Source organism: Carassius auratus, chromosome 10 (assembly GCF_003368295.1).
Source record: "Carassius auratus strain Wakin chromosome 10, ASM336829v1, whole genome shotgun sequence".
Taxonomy (NCBI): Eukaryota; Metazoa; Chordata; class Actinopteri; order Cypriniformes; family Cyprinidae; genus Carassius; species Carassius auratus.
In genome coordinates this window covers 16794272-16821635 of record NC_039252.1, presented here as the reverse complement: position 1 = coordinate 16821635, position 27364 = coordinate 16794272, and the positions used below count along the sequence as shown (strand labels likewise).

Here is a 27364-nt window from a genome sequence, read left to right as displayed (position 1 = left end):
AACATTAAGATTGTGTTCCTGATTAAACTAATCAGTATTTTATGTCATAAAATCACAAACACCAATGTTTATAATCTCTGCACAGGAGAGAAATGGTGTTGTTTCCAAAAAAAAAGTAATATATTGGCCACGGCTATCAGCCAAATTGAGTTGGACAATATGCTAAGAAAATATGTTTAAGAAACATGCTAAGTTAACATACTTGTTTATCTATATTAAAAACAATGCTAAAGTCAGTTATTCTCCTTTAAAAAATGTGCTTTCCAGACCGGAATGTCGGTCTATTTTTTGGTTTCTGAAACCCGCCCCCTGCCGGTTTACCCAATTGTATTGCGGCACTCCGGGTTGCCAGTTGGCAGAAAACATTTAAATGTATTTTATTTCTTTCATTGTCAAGTGACATTGTCAATCCGACAACCTGTGTATGTGTCAAGTCTGTGGAGGAGGGGCTGCAATACCTAGTTCAAGCTGCCAATCCTACATACAGCACCTTTAAGGATTAAATGTTATATCGGCTTGCCATAGCTAATGCGGTCCAATTAGAGACAAAGGATCTCGGTGTGGGCGCCTGGTGGCCCAAAACGACCAATACATACAGGCAGTTGGTCTAGGAACGCCCCCGGGAACGCCCCGTCACGTGATGTGAATTTAGCCCGTGGGGGAAAACATTGCCTTGCTGAAGAGTTGCTGTGTGGTTTTCTGTACCTCCAATAAACTAACAAATTATGAATTGAAGTTCTACATCCTTCCTAATAAACACACAGAACCGGAAATGAGGACAAAATAGCTTCATGCAATAAGTTGTGAGGATGATCAAGGGAAGTTGTGGAATCCCAAGACTGTGTATGTGTGCAGTCGGCATTTCATCACAGGCAGGCTATGTTAACATTGTGTCAATTATTAACACTATCAAAACTGTGTAAGATTGTTTCAGAAAGTTGCATGCATACTGTATATAATTAGCCCTATCCTTCTACCTGAAGCCATACTATGTAGCCTAGTGTCGAACCTAAACTCGCATGAAAACGCGTCTGCTAAGAGGTGTACTCTACGTGATACGCAGGTAACTTATACGCCGTAGGCTTATGCCCACTAGAAAATGTAAAGGATTTCTGTATAACGTTACCCACTTAAAAAAGCGTGAGGATACGTAACAACTTCGTTCTGTCTCAGAACTTTCACTCATAAATTCACCCCGTCTATGTTTGCGAAGTGACACGGATTGAATTGCGGATTCCAGTCAAAAATGGAACTTGCTGTATAAAGCAGAACGTCACGGAATTTGGCTTTTTTTATGAATAAATCTAAAGTAGGGCTGTACAATGAATAAAACATCAATATGGACTAGTGTATATGAATATTAAGATAAAACAGACTACAATTGTTCTACGCGTCTCTGAGAATGAGCGCTCAATATGTGCATTTTTGTCATTCAAATACACACGGGTATGGAGTCGATTTAACGCCTTAAATACGCAAAAAAAATAAAGTTTTGCAAAAGAAAGTACATTTTTGAAAACTAAAATTAAACTATTGAGGAAAACAAATTTGCTTTTTGCAAACAAAAATAAATAAATTGCAAAACATAAATGAAACAGCGCGAAAGCAATACATATTTTCCATGGTCATATCTATTAATTTATTTGCAACGCAGCTTTTATTTTGCATGTCAGTCTAGTTTGAGCTTGCGATACCATTTTTCCTTTGCGTTTCACTCCTCTCTTTGTGGCACTGTTTTGATGTGGGGGTGGAGTCAAGGGACGGGGGCGTGTACAACATGCCTCCCTGGAAGTGACGTCATCAGCCCGAGATGCAGCTCACTGATCCAGGTCCTGTCCAGGGGGCAAGGAACTCGACCGGAATTTGAAGTCGGGTGGGGGCTGCCATCTTTTAGCAGAACTTCACTTGCATTAGCATTCCCATTGACTCCCATTCATTTTGGCGTCACTTTGACAGCGAATAACTTTACATCTGAGGCGTTTAAAGACTCCGTTTGTCCATTATTTATTTCTAAAGATACACGATAATGTATAAAGGGCTCCATTACCTTCTATGTTACATTATGGCCCCGTATAAACAGTTTTTGTAAAAAATAGGCTAACGATTGCGTCATAACCACTCGGCTCTCTGTCGCATTACCGTACAGACAGGAGGAGAAGCTCGCAGGCAATTAACTAAATATGGCGTACTGGCGTTACATTTTAAAATACTATACAAAATAATTAATCAGAATACTTACTCCTGCTCACTCACGCCAAAGAACTCCCCACTCAAGCTCGCCGTCTCTGCAAGATTAACGATGGCAGTTTGCACGCACAGCCACTAGAAGATTTACATCTGGCAGACAGGTTGCTGATGTGGTCAAGCTTCGTTTGAGTCTGCGCGTCAGAAACGGAAGTGCTAAAAAACGCTAAAAATTGGCTTCATTTGTCTCAATTGAGTTCCAATGGGGTCGCTGTGTCCATTTCTTTTACTGTCTATGGGGATACAGTACAGGCCAAAAGTTTGGAAACGTTACTATTTTTAATGTTTTTGAAAGAAGTTTCTTCTGCTCATCAAGCCTGCATTTATTTGATCAAAAATACAGAAAAAATGTAATATTGTGATATATTATTACAATTTAAAATAATTTGTTTTCAATTTATTATACTTTAAATTATCATTTATTTCTGTGATGCAAAGCTGAATTTTCAGCATCATTACTCCATTCTTCAGTGTCACATGTGACATCCAGTCTATCACATGATCCTTTAGAAATCATTCTAATATGATGATTTATTATGAGTGTTGGAAACAGATCTGCTGTAATGTGTGTGTGTGTGTGTGTGTGTGTGTGTGTGTGTGTGTGTATATATATATATATATATATATATATATATATATATATATATATATATATATATATATTTATATATGCTAAGTCATGAACACAATGACAGAGTGAAATGGGCTGTGATGCATGGGGCGCCAGGTATAATCTTGCCTAGGGCAGCAAATTGGTCAGGGCCGGCCCTGCTAAAACATTCATGTTTTTGTTTTATTAACTTTATTAACAAATGTATATGTGTATTAGCAGCGTTGGCTCAAGTTAAAGAAGTTGTTACAATGAACATCTGCTGTTTATTTTTCTCGATGTGCGCACTTTTATAGCATTAAAATGTGTATTGTTTCATTTGGTTAACTGCAAGTGTTTGTTTAAAATCTCAACTTGTGAGAGGATGCAAGCACACAGAAACATTTCCTCTCGCGGCTGGAGACGTTAATGTTTTCTCTTGGTTCATGTCCAATTAATTTTGATAAATAAGTCGCAGGACCAGCCAAACTATGAAAAAAAGTGTGATTTATAGTCTGGAAAATACGGTATATATAATATATCCAAGTGAATGCTGCACACTGCTGGTGGTTGAGGAGAGACCCTTCACATGATTGTACAGTGCTTTGGGTGGACAACAATACACAATAAAGAACTATATAAATGCATCATTCATTTATTTGTTCATTCGTATAGGGCCTATATGTCTATGGCATAGACAATAAAAGAATGCAGTATTGAGCCGGAAAGAGAATTGATTAGTTGATCTTTCAGGTCTTCTTGTTGTTCGTTCTTTTGTCACATAACGTGACAACATTGGAGTAATTAGTTAATTTACAACCTTCCTTACAAATGGGTGCATAGTACTTATTCTTATTTTTTATAATAATTATGCTTTACATGTAATCCATATGATGGCGAAAACCCTTTGATGAAGAGATATTTTTTCTGTTTTTTTTATTTATTTATTTTACAGTGGATTCTAATCTTCAAAAATGACCTTGTTGTATGATTTATGTCTTTTGAGTTCACCCTTCAGATTTGACTATAGAACTGTAGTGTTACTTGTTTAAGATTCAAAATAATATTTGCTTTTAATTTATGTCATTATGTCCTTTTTGAGCAATCTTCTTGTACATATATCAGACCAAAATGTCAAGTTTGCCTAGGAAAAGCAATTATTATACCAGCAAACTCAAAATTGGATTAAAAATGAACAAACTAGGCTATAATACTTTGTATTGTAGGCCTTGGATTATTATATTATTATATAGCCTAGTGTTTATTTACTGATAAAGAGTCAAAAAGACAAATTAATCAATATTTTATTTATAACAGGGTTTTATTTATTCATAAAATAATAACACACCATAGATCCTAAAGCAACGGTAACAAAAACACAGTGACAGAAATGTCCGAAATAGCGCATGTGTCTGTCTCGTGATTAAGGAATTGCCTTGAACCCGAAGACTTGTCAGACAAGAGATGAGGTGAGCTAATCACAGACTGAAGACCCAGGTAAACAATGAATTAATCTTTTCGGTATCTTATAGCATTTTAGTTTTGTTATGTTTGTAGTGTGATCAACGTTTACGTTAGTACTAGATGTGTAAGTGAAGTAACACGTAACATTTTAATTACATTTTGCTAATATGAACGAAATGAATCGAAAAGAAGATTCGTTCATTTTGCTGAACGTGACTCAAAAATCTGAGTCTGTAAAATGATCCTAACTTCCCATCACTACTCGCATGACTGCCGCACATAGTTGAATAAACGGAGACACGCCCACAGTGCGTCTTCGTGTTTACAGTGGTTGGCATCCACCAATCCTAATGCGTCGCTGCTGCAAACAGGTTAGGCTGCACTTCAGTCAAAATTAATTAAAAAGAAAAGTAACGGACAATGCACCATATTGTAACGGTAATGGGGTCAATTTATTTAAAAAGTAATGTGTTACAGTATTAGTTACTGTCAAAAGTAACTGCGTTACAGTAACAGATTACTGCCCAACACTCTTAGAAAAAAAAGGGTTCATTGGGGTTCAATATAGAACCATAGGGTTCTTTACTCAACTCCACAGAACCCTTTATGATAAAAAAGGTTCTATAATGACAAGAAAGAACCCTTTTGGCACAAAGGTTCTTTAGGCTATTATTCATTCATATATTACATAATTCTGCAACATTTTGTATTTGTAATTAAATTATTGTTTGTAGTAACTTAAAATCACATTTTAATCATGCTGATTTTTGGAGAAAAACTGAAATGGCACTCTTCCTGTGTTATTGATTAACTACATAAAAATATATAAATATATGCATTGTATAACCCCCATATCTTGAATTTTGTGATTATTCACATGCATTTATAAATGCATTTTAATACACAGAATAATGCAGTGAAAGAACGCACTCAAAATGCACATGCGCACTAGTATGACTTCATCATGTAACTTTACATTAGCCTAGATGTGTGCACTTTTTAAGCACGATTTGTTTAGTTTTTGAATATACTTGATACTGTTAAAAGGCACATCATTAAAACAAAAAATATGCGTTCACATATCACACCTAAACACGGATGGAAAACGTAATTAGAACTAGCTACTAAATTATTTAAAAATGCTAAACCCGCTCCGAACTCCCGAACTGATTCAAATGATTCGTGATCCCCAAACTGACTCATATGATTCGCGTTCCCGCTCCGATATCCCAAACTAACTCAAATGATTCGCGATTCCGCTCTGAGCTCCCGAACTGATTAAAATTATTCACGCTCTGAACTGACTCAAATGATTCACGATCCCCAAACTGACTCGGTTCGCAAACCCGCTCCAAACTCACGAACTGATTCAAATGATCCGCAAAGCCGCTCCGAACTCCCGAACTGACTCAAATGATTCGCGATCCCCAAACTGACGCAAATGATTCGCGAACCCGCTCCGAACTCTCGAACTGACTCAAATGATTCACGAAGCCGCTCCGAACTCCCGAACTGACTCAAATGATTCGCGATCCCCAAACTGACTCAAATGATTCGCGAACCCGCTCCGAGTTCCCGAACTGATTCAAATTATTTGCGATCCTGCTCCGAACTCCCGAACTAATGCAAATGATTCGCAATCCCCATACTGACCCAAATGATTCGCGAACCCGCTCCGAACTCCCAAACTGACTCAAATGATTCGTGATCCCGCTCCGAACTCCCGAACTGACTCAAATGATTCACGCTCCGAACGTCCAAACTGACTCAAATGATTCATGCTCCAAACTCCCGAACTGACTCAAATGATTCGCGATCCCGCTCCTAACTCCCAAACTGAGTCAAATGATTCATGAACCAGCTCCGAACTCCCGAACTAGGCTATATATACTTGGATTATTATATTATTATATAGCCTAGTGTTTATTTACTGACAGACAGTCAAAAAGACAAATTACACATGTAGACGCTTCCACATCTCTTTTTTTAACCAATAAAGTAAAAGAGATTTCTTTTAAAATAATTCATAAATGCTACCCTGGAAAACACTACATGAAAAAGTTCAAAAGGGATGTTTCCTCCAGTTGCTCTTTCCGTGACATCTCTGATGAAACTGTAGTTCATCTTTTTTAGTATTGTCCATTTACGAAAATGTTTTGGCATGATGTTTTAGGATTTATTAGGTCTGAAACAGAAGCGGACTGAAACAATGCTTATTTATTTGTATTGAAGGTGAGGAAGAAAGCAACAGTAGCACTAGTGCTGCAAGTGCTCCCACTGTTGAACAAGACGGGGTGGACGGTTCAGCTTTTGAGTCAGAGCAGGAACCTTCAGGTAAAGTTTAAGCTATAAGTAAAACTAAACATGCTGGCTACACTCTTAGAAAAATATGTGCTTTTATGATTTATAAGGTTATCAGTAGTAGGACTGTGATCATTGGGACATACAACTGATGGCTGCATAGTTAATATAGATTATTGAAAGTGCTTATTTCATATTGCAGGGAAACTCGATGTGCAAAGTGAGAGAAAGAGGGGGATTAAGGGAAAGATGATAGAGACAATGAATGCCTTGATACTCCATTTGATTATTTTGCCTGTCCACACTCTAAGGATTTTGATTTATTTTTTGAGTATCACCCAATACACACAACTGAAAGAGCAAAAGAGTTATTTTCTAAAATCTAAATAGCTTAATGCTTAACCTCTCTTTCTTATATTTGTGAAAGAACTTGTTGTCTGTAAGTTGTCTGAGAACAAAAAAGCCTTAAAAACATTATCTATTTGTAACTCTTTTCCTCTTTTCAGAGTATTTCTTTTACTGTCTATGGTTTTGTGTATATTGTTGAGGACTTTTTAACTCACGGAAGTATATATTTTAAATCTACATGTTCAGATTATTTATACATAGGATTAAAATGAAATCCACTTGTGTAAATTATATAAAATATTCTTTAAAAATCTTTATCTTGCAAATGCATGTGATTGGTCAGTCTTAAGTGATACCACCTGACCACGCTGTTTCTTCAACAACAGTGACTTTACATCTATATAATGATATTTAGATTAACTTTAATAGATGTTATTTAAAAACAAACAGTGTAGAGTTAAAATATGATCTTTCAGACACACCTTAACTGAAATTGTACCATCCATTAAGCACCGCCCATTTACCATTGGAGAGCGCCGTGCTGTCCAATAAGAGCCCAGCAATGGACGTGGTTGAAATCGATTGGTGGTCGCCTGAAAAGTCAGCTCGTAATTTTGTAATAACAGTTTTAAATAAAAACCTTCCTATTTATTACTTTAAACATTTAAACGCCAGAGTGTCATATTTCTCTTTATGCTTAAGTATGTGACGACAGCTTTAATTTTTTTCAGCAGTTTATTATCATAGTACACAGATTAGACTGAAAGCAAATAGGTAGCCTACACACAGATGAAATTAAAGGTAAATGAAATAACTTCCTAATACTTACTCAAGGCTTCTAATAAAGCACTTATGTACCTGGATTAAATAAGCACACATTACTACTGCAATCAAGTAGGCTAGTACAAAAAACTGTGCAGTAAAACCTAAAACACTGTGCAGTAATAATATAAAACTGCGCTATACTAGGAAGCAATCACATTTTAATATAATGAAATAATGATACTTCTCCAATGCATTTAGTCAATCGAAATTAAATGTTACTTTTTCTTTTCTCGCTCTCAGTTTGGAGGCGCAAACCAAAGTCTTTGGTTTATTTAGATGTACCCCCTACACACACACACACACCACTTACAGCAACAACAAAAAACAGTTACACTTGTTATTACTTGCACTACTGTCTGACAGAATACTGAATAATCCATCTGCACACTAGAATATTGTAACATATTTTGACCACTGTATATCCTTTACTTACTGCTTATTACACTTCTGGTTAGATGCTAAGTGCATTTAGTTGCCTTGTACCTTACATGTGCAGTGACAATAAAGTTGAATCTAATCTAATCTAATGTGATGTGACAAGCATTATTAAAGCAGTCAAATGATGCAATTAAAATTTTTCCTTTCTCTCTGGAGTCTCTTTGGACAAGCTCTGGGTGCATGAAGAAAATCTGTAAAGTTGAAAAGACTAAAGTATCATACCCAAAGAGATATTCTTTATCAAAGTTAAGACTCTGCCACGCCCCCTAAAACACATCGTTTAAACACGCCCCCACACGTCTACAACACTATGTGGAAATATTTGTGTAATGCCGCCCAAATATTCACACAAAGAAAGACGCAGTGGTTTCAGTAACACAGTTAGTGTTGAAGCAGTCATGGTCATGGTCATGGGAGATGTGTGTGTATCGAGGAGAAAACAAAAGCACTTTATTTGTTTTTCAGAAAATAGATGCAATTAGGGATCTTTAAGATTATTTACAACAGAACAGCTACGCATTTTATGAACAATAATTTCGTGAACCTAGGAGAAGAGGTCATTCTGACTTTGCTACGACAATCTGGTGCTTCTGAATCAGCTAGTGTAGTTGAAGTATTTGCTATTGAATGATCCAAAGCTGAGTTTTGCGTGTCACGGGTGTGTGTGTGTGTGTGTGTGTGTGTGTGTGTGTGAGGGTCACACAGTTGAGTCATGTGTCTTAACCATCCGTGGCTTGTGTACTGCAAACACATACGAACTTCATCACTGTCTGTCATACGACTCTGTTCCACTTTCAGTCTTGAACTGATGGTTAAACTAAGGACATTTTTAACTTTCTTTACATTAACTTTGAAAGATGAAACTCACAATTATGGAAAGGGGCGTTACATTGCAGTGTTGGGCCAATCACAATGCACTGGGTCAGTTGGCCAATCAGAGCAGACTGCTCTTGTCAGAAGGACGGCCTTTGTAGAAAACGATGTGTTTGAGAGAGGCGGGGCATAGAGGACCTACAATAATGTACACTTTCTTTCTTTTTTTACATTAAAACATGTCAACATATTCTGTTACACCAAATACACAAAATAATGATCTTTAAAAAAGCATCAGATGACCCCTTTTACTCTCTCCTTGCAGTTACAGTATAGTCTCTCTTCCATCTCTGGACAATAAACACTGCATCACAAAACCAGTCATAAGGGTCAGTTTTTTGAAATAGAGATTTGAAAGCTGAATAAATAAGTTAAAGCTTATTTAGGCTCAGGGGTTCAAGGGCACTATTTGGTTCAATTATTCCAGGGTTTTACAATCTTTTAGATTGTTATAGACCCCCAAATCAACCTTCCATATACTATGGACCATATACTTAAAAAAAAATCTGTATAGTTTCTTAAGTAAATATTCAATTAATACTGTCAAAAGCTATTGTTATAAATGTCAAGAATATTTAGCCTCTGTGAAGTTTTTTTTTTTAATTCATTATAGCACTGTAGTACTGTTATAATGTGTATGTATTTATTTATTTAGAATTTATTTACTTAGAGTATTTATTTAAACTGTTTTACTATTTTTACTTTTTTTTTCTACTATTTAATTAAATTCTTATTTATGTAACTATACACTGTAAAAAAAAATTGTTGGAATTTAACGGTAAAAGACTGTAAAAATGCTACCTGTTGAAAGATTAACGGTAACTTCCCCTACTATATATGGAGAAAAACTGTACTGGACATTACATGTAATTTTACGGTAGTATACCATTTTTGGAAGTGGAAAAATAATGTATAATTTACAGTGAATAACCGTAAATTGCCACTCCCAGAATAACTTGCATTACATTTCGAATTCGATACATTTTTTTATTTTTATATATAAATACCTATGTTACATCCTTTTTTTTTCTCATCAGTTGCGTACATTAGGGTTATATGTTACATCTAATGTTGTTAAATGAATGTTTATTACATTATTTCAGTTTCGCGTGTGTTACCGTGAATGTGTTTAGTGGTTGTGTGAATTACTCTAATATTTGTTAATATTTAAAAGCTGCTTGTGATAGGTTTTGTTTCTTTAGCACCTGCTTTTGGTGGTTATCAGTGCATTACAAAAAATCAAAACAGATTTCAGTGCTTCAGTAGATTGGTATATTACCATTATATCAGCCAATAAAATCACTGTATTTAACTGTAAATTTAAGGTAAAACTGTAAAATGGTTTTTGGAGATGAAAACTGAATTACCATGTAATTCCCAGTTAACGCTCATTTTCAGAAGTCTTGATATATGCAGGGTTGCCATGTCTTTGGTTTTACCATGGAATTGGGTTATTTTTACACTGTTGGTGATCTAGCAACCCTGGAAACGTGATAAAAAGAGTGTATTAATGTAAGTTGTTAATGTAGCAATTACACTAACTCAACCCAAACTGAACAACACTATCCTTAAACCAGCCCCATAACCTAGTGACCCACAGATTGACTCCTAAATCAGTCAGATACTGGATCTCAGGGGTCAGCATCTTCCTGCAGAGCTCCTCATACTGTCGCTTGATGTCGCTCTTTAGGTTGTATCCGAGTATGGAAGCTTTTCCGATGGGCTGCCAGGGCTTCATGTGTCTGTCCGTGATTTCCGCCGCCTCCACGGCTCCTCCGCCATCAATACAGATGGCCTCCATCTCTGCGTTTCTCCTACGCAACTCCTTAACTTCCTCCTCCATTCGGCTCCGGCCGTAGGCCTCCACGAGCGCCCAGAAAGTGGTGTTAAAATGTTGATAAAGTCGCCAGTCGGCACCATTCCATTCCCGAGCTCGAGTCCTCAGTTCAGGGCTCATGGGAGACACAGAAGTGGCATTTCTAACATTGAGTTTAAAAAACAGCAAGTCGTCCATCTGCCAGCACAGAGCGTCTTTCAGCAGAATGAGCGACTCCTCAAAGTGGTCCGAGATTAAAACCAACTGAAAGCGCTTTTCCATGTACTCGATGCTTTCTTGGACTCTCACGTCATCAGCTTCCAAGTTATTCTCGAAGCCGAAGTCGAAAAACTGAAGATTCTTGAGGTAGAAAGCGTTGATTCCCTGTGGGTTGTAGTAGCGGTTTGGATCAACGAGGAACTCCTCAAACTGGTTTCCTCCAGGGATTCTCCACGTTTGAGGCACGTAGGCTTTGTAGTAGTGAAACGAAGACTCAAAGAGCTCTGCGGGATCTCGTAGGATGGTGAAGAAGAAGGCATCCTCCGGGAGCAGCTTCTCCACTTCGGGTGCATTGAATCGCATGTGGTTGCACACGATGTTATAGCACAGACCGGGCTGGTAACTCTTCACTTGGGTTCGGAAGAAGCTGGACGGGTAGAAGAAGTCGTTTCGGCCGTCGGGGAGAGCAAACCTCAGCTGGTGCTTTTCTCCGAAGCGCAGGAGAACGTTCATCAAAGTGCTGCTCGCCGTCTTGTGGGTCTTCATGAACATCAGGTTGACTTTAGGACTGCAAGTCACATCTGCTTTGAGAGTTCGCTGAGAATTGTTACGCACTTTTGATGCACAAGGAGCCAGAGAAACACTGAAAAGACAGGAATAAACACAAACTGTCACAACCACAGAAGACTTCGAAGGACATGCACTCTTAAAAATAAAGCGTCTTGAAAGCTTCTTCACCGCGATGTCATAGAAGAAACTTTTTTTGAGTTTCCAAAGAACCATTCAGACAAAGAACCATCTCTTTCTGCTCATTTTATAATCTGAAGAACCTTCTTTTTCCACAAAGAAGCTTTAGTGAAACAGAAAGGTTCTTCAGATGTTCAAGGTTCTTTATGGAACCATTTAGACAAAAAAGGTTCTTCCATGGCATCATGAAGCAGCTTTATTTTTAAGAGTGTGAAATGGTCCTTTAAACTTAATTTATTGAAAATAATGAAATATACAATTAAATAAAAAGCTATTTGTATAGAAATGCCTTGAATATGTTTTGTGCATGAAAACATGAAGATTAAAAAGACTTATATTTGAATTTTATTTGAAAATAAAGCATATATATTTAGATTTTATTCCATTTTACTTCAGACTTACATTCAAGTTCAAACTTACATTCAGGTTACGATTAAAGGCATTCTCATTATATATATACATTTTTATTTATTGTATATATAAGTACTGTGTTAAAAAACACTAAAAGGTCATTTCCAGAAGTCTTTGCATGACTTATGATCGCATTTTCTTTAAATAATTAAATGTTCTCTCATTTTCATTAACAGTGACGTACATTAGGGTGTTTCGTGTTACATTTCAGGTTATTAAAATTGATGTTTGACATGTTGATGGTGTTTTGTCTAAACATGTTAGCCTTATTTTATGGATAGGCCATGGTAGGCTTATTACGAAATCTGATTCATTATTTGACTTGCTGATTTTCCACCCTTATTATTATTATCCTGGTTATCAGCACATCATACAGTAAAACCTGTTTTTATCAAGTCTATGGGGAAAACGCACAGTCTGGCAGATCAAGTAGATTGGCATTAAGAGCATTTCATAATCTACATAATTAAATTAAAAGTAATTGTTATAAGATTTTAAATAGACAGGCCTCTGATGCTGTAAGAATTGTCATGGTATTTTTACAGTGGATATCTGGCAACTTTTTAAATATCAATTTAATGGGATTTTTTTATATATACAGTATATCACATGGCACCAAAATAATGCAAAAATAAAAATAAAAATGAGAACACATACTTATTTGAATGTAACAAGCTTTTTTAATGTGCTATATACACCGACCTGTGTGTAGCGAGGAGGGTTGATGTCTTCAAACAGTAGAAACCCATCATGCAAATCACAAACATCCCCAAAAACAGCTTTTGTATCAGTCGATTCCCCATTTGATCCACCCTTCCAAACGCTCCTGGATCCTTCAAATCAAATCATACACAGACGAATGAGTCCAATAAACCTGTGGCCACTTGCATAAACTGCTTCGACTAGTCTTACAAGTTAGCAGGCATTTTATAAGAGAGGGTCACTCAGCTATCAGTCAGTTTGTCCTGAAAGACACAGATGAAAACAGATGATAAAACTATGGAAGTGGTGAAACTTACTAACTAAAACTAGGAGCGTTGAAGAAAAGCTGATATTATAGTCAATCAAAACTCATGCTAGACTTGTGCTTATTTAGTGTTTCTGGTCAAAAAAATGACCTGCAGCTTTTTTATATATATATTTATAAATCTTTCATAATGCAGTATTGTCATCAAATCTGGGACTCAGTGTTTTTGTCAACTTTTTAGCACAGGTTTTGTATTTTTCCATTGTTACCAGTGGAGAACTAATGACCTTAGTTATGTGTATGCAAAGTAAGTTTCAGTCCAATGTGAAAACATTAGCATTTCCATGAAAAATACAATTTTAATGTGACTGACAATAGACTGCTCAGACACACGTGTGTGAAAGAAGGCCATCTGTGGTGCATTTAACTAAGACTTATTACCCGTCTGCTGTGTTGTTTTATAATAATGATTTTACAGGACATATTTAGCTTTTGTAAAGAGAGACACTTTCTTGACCTGTCCTGCTCAGTTGTGAGAGTATCATAATGCACTGTTGTGTAAACAGTGTCTTTATAGGAACTAGTTTGTGGGATGCTCAGTCAGTATTTGTACAAAAACAGTGTCTTATACTCTCTGATGACACACCAAACAGCAGTTTGCAAATGTTGACAAGAACAACCTCTGTTTCAAAGATTCAACTTCTGCCTTAATCTCTAAATAAACATTTCAGCTCAACTTATAAACCCAGCGTTTACTGTATGAAGTGAAATCAGTGATGTAGAACATTTCTAACTAAGTGGACAAAACTTAACTTAAGATCATATTTTAGTTTATATTAATATTTTCATTACTGCCATGTTCATTTTATTAGTCATTTTATTGCACTTTTATCATTCTTATTGTTTTTTTTATGTCTGTAAAGTTTTTTATTAATTTTAAATTTAGTTCAGTTTTAGTTATTTTAGTACATCAAGTTAAACTTAATAAAAATGAGAAATACTATACACTATACTATACACAGTGATGCCATAGAAGAACCATTTTTGGTTCCAAAGAGAACCATTCAGTCAAAGAACCATCTCTTTCTTATCTTTTTATAATCTGAAGAACCTTCTTTCTCCACAAAGAAGCTTTAGTGAAACAGAAAGGTTAGACAAAAAGGTTCTTCTATGGCATCGTGAAGCAGCTTTATTTTTAAGAGTGTACTTTTAAACAATTTTTTATTTTATTTTACCTATAAGAAACATGTAATACATTTGTCTTCATATTTTCTGAGTATATTTTGAGAATTTAAGGTAAGACAAAAATTCTGTAAAACCTGTAATATATTTTTTATTTAATGTATTTTTTCATTTGAAAAACACACGTGATGTACTTTGTATAAGACTCGTCAGACGTGAATCACAACACATTCAGCTCATTGTCCTCTGTGTGTTCAAAGGCTTTGATCTGAAATCACATTATGAAACTAATACAATATTCTTGGATTCATTGTACAGAATGTGTATCAAGAACAGCCAGTTTGCTGATTAACATCAGAAAAGATTTGAACCCTGCCTGCCTACCTGTTCAGTCCTTGTTAAAGCAGGATTGCATGATCACATTAGTTCCTAAAATAAACCCAGGGATCGCCCATCTTGACCAAAGACGGCTAGCAGAGCTCAATTCTGTAAAGTATTTCTATGATGAATCTGCGGACACATCTAGCTCTACTCCAGCCGTGGTGACAGAGAAACACTCACTCCTGTTTCCTTGTGTATGGGTCAGGACACTGTATTAATTTTTCTGTGAAAGGGGCGGGGCACTGTATTACTGTTTTCTGTGAAAGGGGCGGGGCACTGTATTACTGTCTGATGTTTGTAGGTGATAAAGTATCCATCTGGATCAAGCAATAGGAGAACACACCCATCTGATTAAATAAGAACATGAAAAGCGGCACTGTTTACTTGTTTCATGTTTTATGAACTGTCTGATGTAGGCAATCCCTCTCTGTAACACACACACACACACACACAAACAAACACACACACACACACAGTTTATATTTCAAACCCAACAAGGGTTTATTCATGATCTTTTACCGTTATGTATTAATGAAGGTGTGTACATACATAGTTTGATTCAGGACTGTTTGGTAAGTCCCTCATGATAAAATCAGCTGCTAAATATAATTTATAATATAATGATAAAATAAAATAATCAGTAATTAGTATTATAAAATGTACATTTTCGTGTAAAATTACTAAACTGGTTTATGGTTTGGCTTTAGTGGGAGCACTTCAAACAGTCAGCCTGGGAAACGAGAAAATCTGGTTATCTGAGACGGATATTAATATATACATTAAACTAGATTGTAAAGTTTGTAGGCAAACTTTAAGTTGGCTTGAAAAAGCCTAGCCAGGTAGCCAAGTATTTTTAAAAGCTTAAAGTTTGAGGCTTTTCAGTTTTAACTATTTTGAAGTAGTTTTTGAAGGCAATACAATCTATCAAAAAATAGATAAATAGACAAATAAATATTGCTAGCATGTTTCCAGCATCATTAGGAAATGACTAACATGTTGATTGCATGATTAGCAAGTGACTATCATATCATTAGCATGATTAGCAAGTGACTAGCATATTGTTAACATGTTGTTAGCATGATTAGTAAGTGAATAGCATGTTGCTAGCATTACTAGCATGTTAATAGCATGTTTCCAGCATGATTAGCAAGTGACTATCATGTCATTAGCATGACGTTAGCATGATTAGCAAGTGACTAGTATGTTTCTAGCATGATGTTAGCATGATTAACAAGTGAATAGCATGTTTCTAGCATGTTGTTAACATGATTAGTAAGTGATTAGCATGTTTGCTAACATGATTAGCAAGTGACTAGCATTTTGTTAGCATGACTAGCAAGTCATTAGCATGTTGTTAGCATGATTTGCAAGTGACTAGCATGTTTCTAACATGATTAGCAAGTGACTAGCATGTCATTAGCCTGATTAGCAAGTGACTAACATGTTTCTAGCATGTTTCTAGCATGATTAGCTAGTGATTAGCATGTTTGCTAGCATGATTAGCAAGTGACTATCATTTTGTTAGCATGACTAGCAAGTCATTAGCATGTCGTTAGCACAATTAGCAAGTGACTAGCATGTTCTAACATGACTAGCAAGTGACTAGCATGTCATTAGCATGATTAACAAGTTACTAGCATGTCGTTAGTATGTTTACAACATGATTAAAAATGACTAGCATGTCGCTAGCATGTTGTAAGCATGATTAGCAGTGACTAGCATGTTGTTAGCATGATTAACAAGTGACTAGCACGTTGCAAGCATGACTAGCAAGTGACTAGCATCTCATTAGCATGATTAATTAATGATTAATGATGATGGTTGGAGCTTGTATTGCAAGACAAATTTCCGTGTACACGGACAATAAAGTGCTATCAATCAATCAATCAATTAACAAGTTACTAGCATGTCGCTAGCATATTTTCTTCATGATTAGCAAAATACTAGTATGTTCTTAGCATGATTAGCAAGTGTTTCTATGCTGATCCAGATAAAATCAGTTAAAACCAGCGTAACAGTCATGTCTGCTTTATTGTAAATTCTTCCACATGTACAGCACATATATACAGAGAACTGAAATTGTGTTACTCTCCGAGTTTGGTGGTTCTAGCTTTAAAAAAATCTAGGAGGAGATGCATTTAAAATTTGGTCTCAAAAGAAGAAGAAGAAGAAGTTTAAATCAGATATCAGTAAATTGGCTTTCTTACCTTTATATTCTGAGCAAGCTCAAATTAGTTATTCCTTTTCTTTCTTTTTTATCCTTTGCCTATTTGTAATTTTATAGGCCAGTTGTTAGTCTGTTTAGGGTAGTTTACATCGTTCATTAATGTTAACTTTTTCTTGTTCTTCACTTAATGTTCGAGGGATATTAGATTTAATTAAAAATTTAACAGAAGGAAGATGGTAAATGGTTGTGATACATATGGATGAATCTTATTTTAATTTTAGTGAATGTATTTGGTTTTAATAGATCTGATATGAATGCTACCCTTATGTCAGAGATTTTGTTGCTTATTCTGGAAAAAGTTCCCCTCTGCTCGATTATTGGAGGAGATTTCAATGAAGCCTCTAATTATTCTGAAGAAGACCGATATCCTCCAAGACAATGTCAAAATGCTATTAATCCAGTCATTTCTGGTTTGTGTCAATCTCTAGATTTGATTTGATGCATGCATATTTCTGTATCCTTGTTCCACCTCGTTTACTTGGTTTAAACCAGATCAAACTCAAAAATCTCATATTTATGGCTAGTCTGTTTTTCTGATTTCATCTTTGATGTCTGTCTCTTGTAGTCCTTCACCACTAACTGATACTTGCGTTATTGATTTAATATTGAAGCCAAAAATTCCCTGGTTCCTGGAAATTAAACTGTTCCCTGCTGCTTAATGATTTATACTGCTCAGATATAACAAAAAAAAAAAATAATAATAATAATCAAATCGAGGGCAGATATATGTTTTACTGCCAAACGGGAGCTCTTTAAATTTGAGTGCAGATATTTTTTCAATTTATTTTAGTCAAAAACGTTCCTTTGAAAAGAAAAATAATATGCAGTTTTACTTAAAACTATTTCTGATCTCTTAAATAAACAGTTCTCAGAAGAAGATCTTCTTTACAAGAGGAATTACTTTCCTTGTATATTGAAAAAGCAAAGGGAGCTTTTGTAAGATCTAGAGACAGATTAATTGAATTTGGCAAAAAAAAAAAAAAAGTTTATTTAAATAAAAAAGGTTAATTCACTCCCTTCAGATTAATGGCTCTATTTCCTCTCCTGAAACTCTAAATTCTAAACTGTATTGTTTATTTATTTAATTACCTTTTAATTGTGATTGCATCCCCCCATATGTTTTTGTTCTATGTTTATTTGTTATTGTTTATTTAAAAAAAAGTTAAAAAAAAAAAAAAAAAAAAGTTGACTTTCTCAGGAGGTTAATATTTTTTCGTTTTGTTTCGTTTCATTTCATTTTTGACATTTAAAAAAAATGACTAAAATGATATGAAATAAAAATTTAAAATAATTTAAGATGAAAACGGTCCCTATATTTATTTATGCTGTGTCAGCCGTGCTATGCAGTTGCTCGTCTCGGTCTGAAGGGGGCGGAAGTTGGGTGTCGGACACTTCCTGATCCGGGGAAGCGCGTGCGCGTGTTTATCCTCGGTCCTCATCACGATCTGCAAACTACAAAGGTGAATCAAACTATTAATATCGGTTATATTCAATCTTTTACACATTCGTGCATGAGAAAAAACTCCGACTTTGTTATTTCCTGCTGTTTTTACATTTTGCTTTGAGCAGTTGTCTCAACAAAGAAGCTAACAGCTAGTATGCTAACATGAGTGTGTTGTATTGTTATTATTAAACACACATATTACAGTTTTAGATTTTTCTTAAAAAGATGAATACTATATACTAGTGGAAATGAACGGATATATGTTGATATTTTGAATTAAATAACGAATTAAATCCGTAAGATGAGATATGGCTGTGCTTAGATTTGCTTGAATTCGACTTCTTTTATGAAATTTTTAAAGTCTGCAGAATTAAAATATGATTAAATATGAACTGATTGTAGTATAAAATTTTCAAACACATATATTTGCATAGCGATTCTCTTTACAAAGGAAATACAAGAGGTTTATTTAAGAGTTATTTGTTATCTTCAGTCTATTAAAATATATGTTGCATGGCATTTTTCATATTAAAAGTCATTTTTCTAGGCCTTTGCTTGAAGTATAGTCACTAAATATTGATCACATGTGACCCTGAACCACAAGACCAGTCAAGTGTCAATTTTTTAAAATTAGGATTTATACATTATACAAAAAATAATTTCTCCATTGATGTATGGTTTGTTAGGAGGACAATATTTGAAAATATTGGAATCTGCGGGAGCAAAAAAAAAAAAATATTGAGAAAATCATCTTTAAAGTTGTTCAAATGAAGTTCTTAGCAATGCATATTACTAATCAAAGATTAAGTTTTGATATATTTACGCTAGGAAAATAATTTACAAAATATGTTCATGGAACATGATCTTTACTAAATATCCTCATGATTTATAAGTGTGCATTTGAACTGATTGTCCTTGTTTTTTAAGTTTGTTTTCAGACTGTGGTTCTGGAGGCTCCTGTGTCTGGGTTTCTTGAACTCGTCATGTTCTGCAGCCGCCAGAGTTTAGACTTATAAATAGAGGCTTTAATAGGACGGACTAGAGTTTGGATGTTCTCAACGCTGTAAAAACGCTGTAATTCCTCGAAGGCTGCAGGTCCAGCGGGATTGAAACCATGTCGGACGGACGGATCTACGTGGGAAACCTTCCCATGGACGTCCAGGAGAGGGACATTGAGGATCTCTTCTTCAAATATGGAAAGATTCGTGATATTGAGCTGAAGAACAACAGAGGCACCATCCCGTTCGCCTTCGTGCGGTTTGAGGATCCACGGTGAGTCGCGCCGCCCTCCGAGAACACGGACGAGGCTTTTTCACGTGTAGAACGAAAGTTAGGAGCACTTTCCTCTCTTCCTCTAGGGATGCTGAGGACGCCGTCTTTGGGAGGAATGGATATGGGTTTGGAGACTGTAAGCTGCGTGTGGAATATCCACGATCTTCCGGATCCAAGTTTAGTGGACCTGCGGGAGGAGGAGGAGGAGGACCGCGGGGACGGTTTGGACCTCCGTCGCGCAGATCTGAGTTTCGTGTTATTGTGACGGGTGAGTCACGAGGTTTGAGGCTCCATAAAAAGAATTAAAATAGTCCTGATAAAACTACTTCAGTGAATTGTATCACAGGGCTATTGTAGGTTACTAAAACTATAAAAAATGTAGAAAAAAATCTAGAATATCATTGTGTAAATATAATATATAAATATAAACAAAATTAAATTAAATAAAAAAAATTTTAGCTGATTGCCAAGGCAACAAATTTCATTTACATTTAGTTTGTCTTGTAGTAAAATAATTAAAATTGAACTAAAAGTGAATAAAAACAACTCTATATGAAATGGTAAAAACACCAAAAATGATAAATTTTTTTAACTAAAATTAAAATGAAAACTGAAAATAAAAAAGTTAAAATTTATTAAAATTATTAAAAAGTTATCATGGCAACAATTCTCATTTTTGAGTTTGTCTAGTAATAAAATAACTAAAATTTAAATAAAATTAATAAAACTGTATAGACATATTTAAAAACAACAGAAATGGTTAAAAAAAAAAAAAAAACACCAAAAATTTACTTAAACGTTAACCACATTTAAAATAAAAATGATAAATATAAAAGCTTAATTTAATTCAAATTATTAATAAGATGCAGAGGCAACAATTCTCATTTTCATTTAGTTTATCTTGTAGTAAAATAACCAATACTGAATTTAAATGAATAAAAGCAACTGTATAGACATTCATTTAAAAAATAATACAAAAGTAAATTTTAATTCACAGTATTAACAAAAAATTGTAGTAGTATATAAATAAATATTAGTGATAGTGAAGTAACTCAATAATTTTACTAAAGAGTATTTAAAGAGACCTTTAAATACTTTCACCCCAAAATGAAAGTAGTCACCATTTACTCATCGAACCCAGAATTCATCTTTAAAATGAAGTTTAATGATAAACCCTAGGGGTTTTCTATCTCTCCATCAAACAAGTCTTTAATAGCTCCAGAAAGTTAACATATTCACACGAATCCAGAAGTCTGATCCTCGTCCAGTGAAGTGATTTCATTTCTTTATATGATGAACAGATCTTTTTGATCGAATTATTTTACCTTTTGTGGAGACATAAACCTCTCCAATTCTTTATAAATATCTCAATGTGTGTTGTGAAGATGGATTTAGTGAGTAAATAATGACACAATTTTTTTATTTTTATTATTCACCTTTACTTTTTACTTCCTGATAATGATTTACTGTAACGGATGTGAACGCTTGAGTTGTTGTGCAAAAGCGTGGTCATCTTGATCTGACACAGATGTTTGCAGCGCTCTCAGACGAGCTGTGACCCGTGTGCAGGTCTTCCTCCCTCCGGCAGCTGGCAGGATCTGAAGGACCACATGCGGGAGGCTGGAGACGTGTGTTTCGCAGACGTGCAGCGTGACGGCGAGGGGGTGGTGGAGTTCCTGAGACGAGAGGACATGGAGTACGCTCTGAGACGCCTGGACAGCACCGAGTTCAGATCCCATCAGGTCAGGGTCCTAAACTTAACAGACAAAATCACTTCATCCCTCTGGGCTTTCATTTATTTATTTCTAAAAAGATTGTTCGATTAAAATAAATGTGCCTTGCCTAAAACAGTTTATTGTTTCATCTCTAACTGCTCTTTATCTTCTCATGCATTAATGATTTGAATTCCTGTGGGAAGATATGTATTTATAAACCTGAGAGTTCCGCTCCTTGATTCTGATTGGCTGAGCCACGTTCAAAGCCGTTCTACATTACGCTACAAAGTATCATACACCGTTTGTTTACTTCTGTTTGTTGCTCGGCAACCACTTTGTAGCAACCACAACTGTTTCTGAGGAGCTACATTGTTTGGTGGAAGAATATTGTTTTTATTAATAACATCACACTTTATTTCCTCTGTTATTTTCTGAAACCTTAATATGTTTATGGAATAACCGTTTTATAAAAACAGTAAGCCCCGCTTTGAGTCATGCTTGGCAACGCTCCTTAGCTGTTATAAATGAATTGTAAACCACAGCTTCTTGGGACTTATTGCTATTATTATACACATTGATATTTTTGTTTATCATATATAGTTTCTGATACACTAACATTGACTTTCATTTAAGGTCTTTTTAAAAACTATAATTGTGTTTTTTTCTCAATTTATTACATTTTAGATCTGTTATAAGTTATTAATTTAAAAGAGGTAAGATTTAGAAAGTAATACTTTTATTCAGCAAGGATGCATTAAATTGTTTTTTTTTTTAAGTTACAGTTGAGAAATGTAAATGTTTTAAAAGATTTATGTTTTAAATAAACACTGTTCTTTTGAACTTTCTATTCCTCAAATAACACTGAAAAATATTATGCATCACTCTTTCCACATAATATTGTGCAGCACAACTGTTTTTAACATTGATAGTGATTAGAAATGTTTATTATAATCCGAATGATTTCTGAAAATACAGCTGTGCATCACAGAAATAAATTACACTTTAACAGAGATTCACATAGAAGACAGATATTTAAAATTGTAATAATATTTCACTATTTTAACTGTATTTATGATCAAATAAATGCAGCCTTTGTGAGCAGAAGAGACAAAAGAAATCTTGCTGATCCCAAACATTTAAACTAGTGTATATGTGAGTCTATAGTTTAAGATTTGTGCATATGATCTACTAATGTAGCCTAGACTTCTGAGTTCAGGTGCTTTCAGGACTGAAATATAAAATCATTTTTAAACAGAAGGTTTAAAACAGAACATCAAATGTTAACTGCATTGCCGTTTTAATCTACCATTTATTTCTATTTAATGCACATTTAAGAAGCTAAGAACTCTTGAGTCAGAACAAATTCATCTTGATAATGTCAGATAACTTTGATAGAAAGGTATGTAATCAATTACAACCAAAAAATTATTAAGCTGTTTAATTTAAATACACTGGAGCACAAGAGCAGTCTTAAAAGACAACAATGCATTGTGAGTCAAAATTATACATTTTTATTTTATGCCAAAAATCATTAGGATTTTAAGTATAGATCATGTTCCATGAAGATATTTAGTAAATCTCCTACTGTAAATATATGAAAACTTCATTTTTGATTAGTAATATGCATTGCTAAGAATTAATTTGAACAACTTTAAAGATGATTTTCTCAATGTTTAGGTTTTTTTTGCATCCCTCAGATTCCAGATTTTCATATAGTTGCATCTCTAAAAGCAAATATTTTCCAACACTGACAAACCAGACCTCAATGGAAAATTGTATAAATGTCAGTAAAAAAAAAAAAAAAGACCCTTCTGACTGTTTTTGTGCTCCAGGGTCACAACTATAGCATCTGGTGTCTGAATAACTTTTGGTTTGACTGTATATCCTATACAAATATATAGGGATGCACCGATCATGATTTTTCTTGGCCGATACCGATTTTTTACAAGACGATTTCTGATTTTTTTTTTTCTTTTAAGCAACAAACAAGAAAGAAGGAAAGTGTGCATAAACAAGATATTTGTTATTTAATAGGCCAAACTTGCTTTTGGCTATTGAAAACAATAACTAACCATCTGAAATTAACAGCAGTAACTGCACAGTAAGTAGCCTACATTCAATACAAACACAGATGGTACAGACATCAGCATTTAGCTTTTGTTTTTGGATTGGGTTGAAACTACAGAGAACTGGCCTTAAATATAAATATTAACTGTGACCTTGTGAAATTAAAGGCAACAACTGCATAGTTCTACAATCCAAACAACACAATCAACACACGTTCAGTAAGATGTTTCTTAATCAGCATTCAGTATTTGTTTTAGTTTTTAAATTTGGTTTTAAATAAAAAAAAGGTCTTTACCGGTGAGACTAAATAAAATTGCTATATAAATACATTTTCCAAAATGTTAATGTTAAAAGTTAATCCAATAATGTTTGTGCGAATAAAACAAAGATGCAAACTGTTTCATTCATCCAATAAAAAAAGAATAAAAAAAAATTAGGGTTATGATTTACATCTGTATTGTTTTACTTGAGCCAATGAAAAATAAATAACTTATTGTCTCAACTAAACAAATATAGATGTGAATCATTACCCTAAAATGTTTTAATTGGGTGAATGAAACACTTTTTGTCAGTGTGCTACAGCAGGTGATTTTTAAATCAAATTAAGTCTATGTAACTTTAAGGTAAAATAAAAATAATCATCTTAATGCAGAACTGTCGTTTATTTCTGGCTTTTCAAACGTGTATGCAAGTTCTAATAAAAAAAAAAATAAAAAAAAAACATTTCAGTTTTGTCCGTTTCGTTTCTCATCCAACACGTGAGAAGTTCATCTGAACATCTCTTCACGTTCTACCTGTGTTCAGGGCACGGACCGGTACAGTATACGCTCGCGCAGCCGCCGGTCAACCGGTGCATCCCTACAAATATATGTTTGTGTGTGAGTTTTTTGTTTGTCCGGTGTGTCTGTGGTTTGTGGCTGTCTGTGTTTCTGAATATTGTGTGTCTGTGTCTCAGGGAGAGACGTCCTTCATCAGAGTGATGGAGGAGCGCGGCACAAGCTGGGGTCGCTCACGCTCCCGCTCCAGATCTCGAGGACGATACTCGCCCCCGTACCAGAGCAGAGGGTCACCGCCGCCCCGTTACCGATCGCCCCCGCGTCACATGACCCGTCACAGCCCCCCGTCCCGCCGAGCGCCGCTGCAGCATCACAGTCCTCCGCCGCGACACTATCGATGAGCGCCTTCTCCAGCGTAATTCACATTCCAGTGTAGGACCCTGATGGCCTTCTTCACCGTTCAGTTCACGCAGAGCTTGCGGATATGTTAATGATGCTGCATATGTTTACAGATGTGGTTATGATTGTGAACGATCTGAGGATGAATAACCTGTTTTGTCTTTTTTGAATATTGACGTTTGTTTGTGATTAATCGGATCCATTTCATAGACATCGACTGTTTTATTAATTTTTTATGATTTGCATAAAAGGCTGAAAGTTTTTAAAAATGTTATTTTTTTTCTGGAATCTCCCTATGTGAATTTGTTTTTGTTTTTTTCTTGTTTTGTATCATGTGATGATTGTATGCATTATTATTTTAATTTTTTTCCAATTAAAGCATTGAATCTAGGTTACTCTACATCGAGTCATTTTTAAGAAATTGCTGTTTTGCAGGAGTGATGGAAATAAGAGAAAACCTAGAAACAGGGTTTAAAATATGAAATCATTGAATTATCAATAATAAATTGGTTTATTGTGCATTAATTAAAACATGCATTATTGAATGCTGGTTCTTGATGCATCAACGGATGTTAACAGATACTTGATTAACAAATGTTGAAACATTAAGATTAAGTACTTTAGAAATATTGCTTTTTGTTAGTCCACATTAATGTAGTTAATAAATGTAACATTATGTGTTCATCTCTAGCAGTTAATATTTTTTAATTATGTTGGGCTCTCAATATTTCCTTAGTGAGATGTTTGTGCAGTTGCATTTATAAATCATAAGATGTTCTTTGTTTTATCTGAGCCATTTATCCACATGATGTTTAAATGTTTAGATTGGTAACAAATGAAAAACAATCACAGCTGATGAAACGCATGGAAATGCATTGGGTTAAACATCTGAGAAGCCCATTTCAGGCTAATTGGCATCATCAGACTTTTGATTAGTCCATTAAATTAAGTGTTCAATTAGTGTTATAGACTGATTTATTCTGATTTGACGCTCTAGGTGTAATTAGGTTCCAGTAGTGTTGGATATTGTTGTTATCAGAGCCATAATTTATAGCATGCCTTTTTCTAAAACTGAATAATTTTTTTTATTTTTATATTTCTATAATGAATGAATAAGCAATGAGCGAAGGGACAGAACTGTGAGGTAAAGTGTGAAAAAAAAGTATTTATTGTGAGATCCGAAATCTGAATTCACAGAAAGATTGAAAGATGTAAACTCAGAAGTTTATAACTCTGAAGGGAAAAATGGACTCAGATACACTTGACATTGACAAGTCAGAATTCTAAGAACATGATATTTTTGAAAAAAAAAATATATATAAATTTAAAAATGCAAAAAAATAAAATAATGTAGACTCAGAATTCATAACAAAAAAATTAAGAATGGTAAGAGTAATTGTTACCTTTTTCACAATTATAAGAAAAAGTCAAAGTATGATAAACTCTTTTACAAGAAAAAAAACATTGCAAGCAAAAAGAAAACTGTTTAAGATAGAAGCTCAAAATTACCCATTTATATTCTGCAGTGGAAAAAAAAAACTACTTAGAAAAAAATTGTGAAAATTAAAACTAAACTAAACTCCGGTCCGATTTGCAATTGTGAGGAGGGCAAAAACCAATGAAACCAAATGTATCAGTTACCTTTAATAATTACGTAACAAGCTTCCAGAGAAAACGCCGACACCTGAACCCTTTTCGCTGCACAATGCCTTCTCCTGCATGTTTAGAAATCTGACAGCTCAAGCATGCCCCTTTCTAATGACCATTCACTATCAGGCTAAGCACTGGATGTACAGTTTCAGTCTCATCAGTAAGTGTCTGTCCATCAAAGGGTCATCGCTGCAGTCCGAGCGTCCTGATGATGCCAACACATCTTTCCTGGTCCATATCCAACACAACCAAGCCTTCAGCTGTCCGCTTTCTCTCTGTTCGGGCCCATGAACTTCACACCTTCTACAGGGATGTCCTTCTCCTGGATGGCTTTCTGTAGATCAACACGTGAGCATCAATAATTGACAGCTCAAATTTCTCATTTCCCGCACCTTACACACTTGTATATGCGTCTATATAGATGCATGCAGGGCGGTACCTGAACACATGTGTGGTATTTGCGGAATAACTCGCTGCACGGATCCGCGCTCCGGTCTCCCTTCAGGAATTCCTCGGAGAACCAGCGAATAAAACACTGGTCATACTCGCGCTTGAGCTCCGTGCAGCCCTCGCCGACGCTGTCCATCTTCACACCGGCCACAAACACCGCGGATTAGCGGTTCAGAGTTGTGTTCTGTCCGCGGAGAGTCACTGTTTGTTTACTTCCGTGATCTCGCCGATGACACGTGGTCCCGCGTGGCGCACGATGATTACGTCAGCAAAGCGCATTTAAAAGTCCCAAGGACAAAACCAAAATAATTAAATTAATAAACATTTTGGCTAAGAAGATTTAAAACCACAAACGGACAACCGTGAACCGTTATTTTGTGTGTATAGTTTAGACGTTTCTGCGTTAAATAAATAGGAATGACTAAAAGTCAATATTTACCGGAGAAACTGAATAATTTCCTTAAAAAAAAAATCATAATAGTTAATGCTGGAATATATATATATATATATATATATATATATATATATATATATATATCTCTCTATCATTTACTTCTTT

General features: G+C 35.1%; 3 protein-coding genes across 7 annotated transcripts; 1 reads left to right on the top strand and 2 right to left on the bottom strand.

The window, feature by feature from the left end:
- Nucleotides 1-8600: 8600 nt before the first annotated feature.
- On the bottom strand, nucleotides 8601-15004 carry gal3st1b (galactose-3-O-sulfotransferase 1b). 3 transcript variants are annotated; one of them, XM_026274104.1, is made up of 5 exons: nucleotides 14809-15004; nucleotides 14619-14692; nucleotides 13188-13240; nucleotides 12978-13108; nucleotides 8601-11760 (listed from the first exon to the last, which is right to left on the bottom strand). In XM_026274104.1, exons 4-5 carry the CDS (start codon nucleotides 13076-13078, stop codon nucleotides 10620-10622), a joined length of 1242 nt encoding a protein of 413 aa, XP_026129889.1. In that variant the 5' UTR covers nucleotides 13079-13108; nucleotides 13188-13240; nucleotides 14619-14692; nucleotides 14809-15004; the 3' UTR covers nucleotides 8601-10619. The 3 variants fall into 3 exon arrangements, with proteins under 3 accessions (XP_026129889.1, XP_026129888.1, XP_026129890.1); XM_026274103.1 differs by lacking the exon at nucleotides 14619-14692; XM_026274105.1 differs by lacking the exons at nucleotides 13188-13240; nucleotides 14619-14692.
- A 3376-nt stretch (nucleotides 15005-18380) lies between these two features.
- LOC113110100 (serine/arginine-rich splicing factor 9-like) lies at nucleotides 18381-25051 on the top strand. 3 transcript variants are annotated; one of them, XM_026274114.1, is made up of 5 exons: nucleotides 18381-18492; nucleotides 19404-19748; nucleotides 19835-20016; nucleotides 21318-21490; nucleotides 24486-25050. In XM_026274114.1, exons 2-5 carry the CDS (start codon nucleotides 19591-19593, stop codon nucleotides 24705-24707), a joined length of 735 nt encoding a protein of 244 aa, XP_026129899.1. In that variant the 5' UTR covers nucleotides 18381-18492; nucleotides 19404-19590; the 3' UTR covers nucleotides 24708-25050. The 3 variants fall into 3 exon arrangements, with proteins under 3 accessions (XP_026129899.1, XP_026129901.1, XP_026129900.1); XM_026274116.1 differs by having other exon boundaries at nucleotides 18384-18492; nucleotides 19565-19748; nucleotides 24486-25051; XM_026274115.1 differs by having other exon boundaries at nucleotides 18399-18492; nucleotides 19415-19748.
- A 799-nt stretch (nucleotides 25052-25850) lies between these two features.
- On the bottom strand, nucleotides 25851-27064 carry LOC113110105 (TP53-regulated inhibitor of apoptosis 1-B-like). Its single transcript, XM_026274120.1, has 2 exons — nucleotides 26795-27064; nucleotides 25851-26689 (listed from the first exon to the last, which is right to left on the bottom strand). Exons 1-2 carry the CDS (start codon nucleotides 26939-26941, stop codon nucleotides 26612-26614), a joined length of 225 nt encoding a protein of 74 aa, XP_026129905.1. The 5' UTR covers nucleotides 26942-27064; the 3' UTR covers nucleotides 25851-26611.
- Nucleotides 27065-27364: the final 300 nt, after the last annotated feature.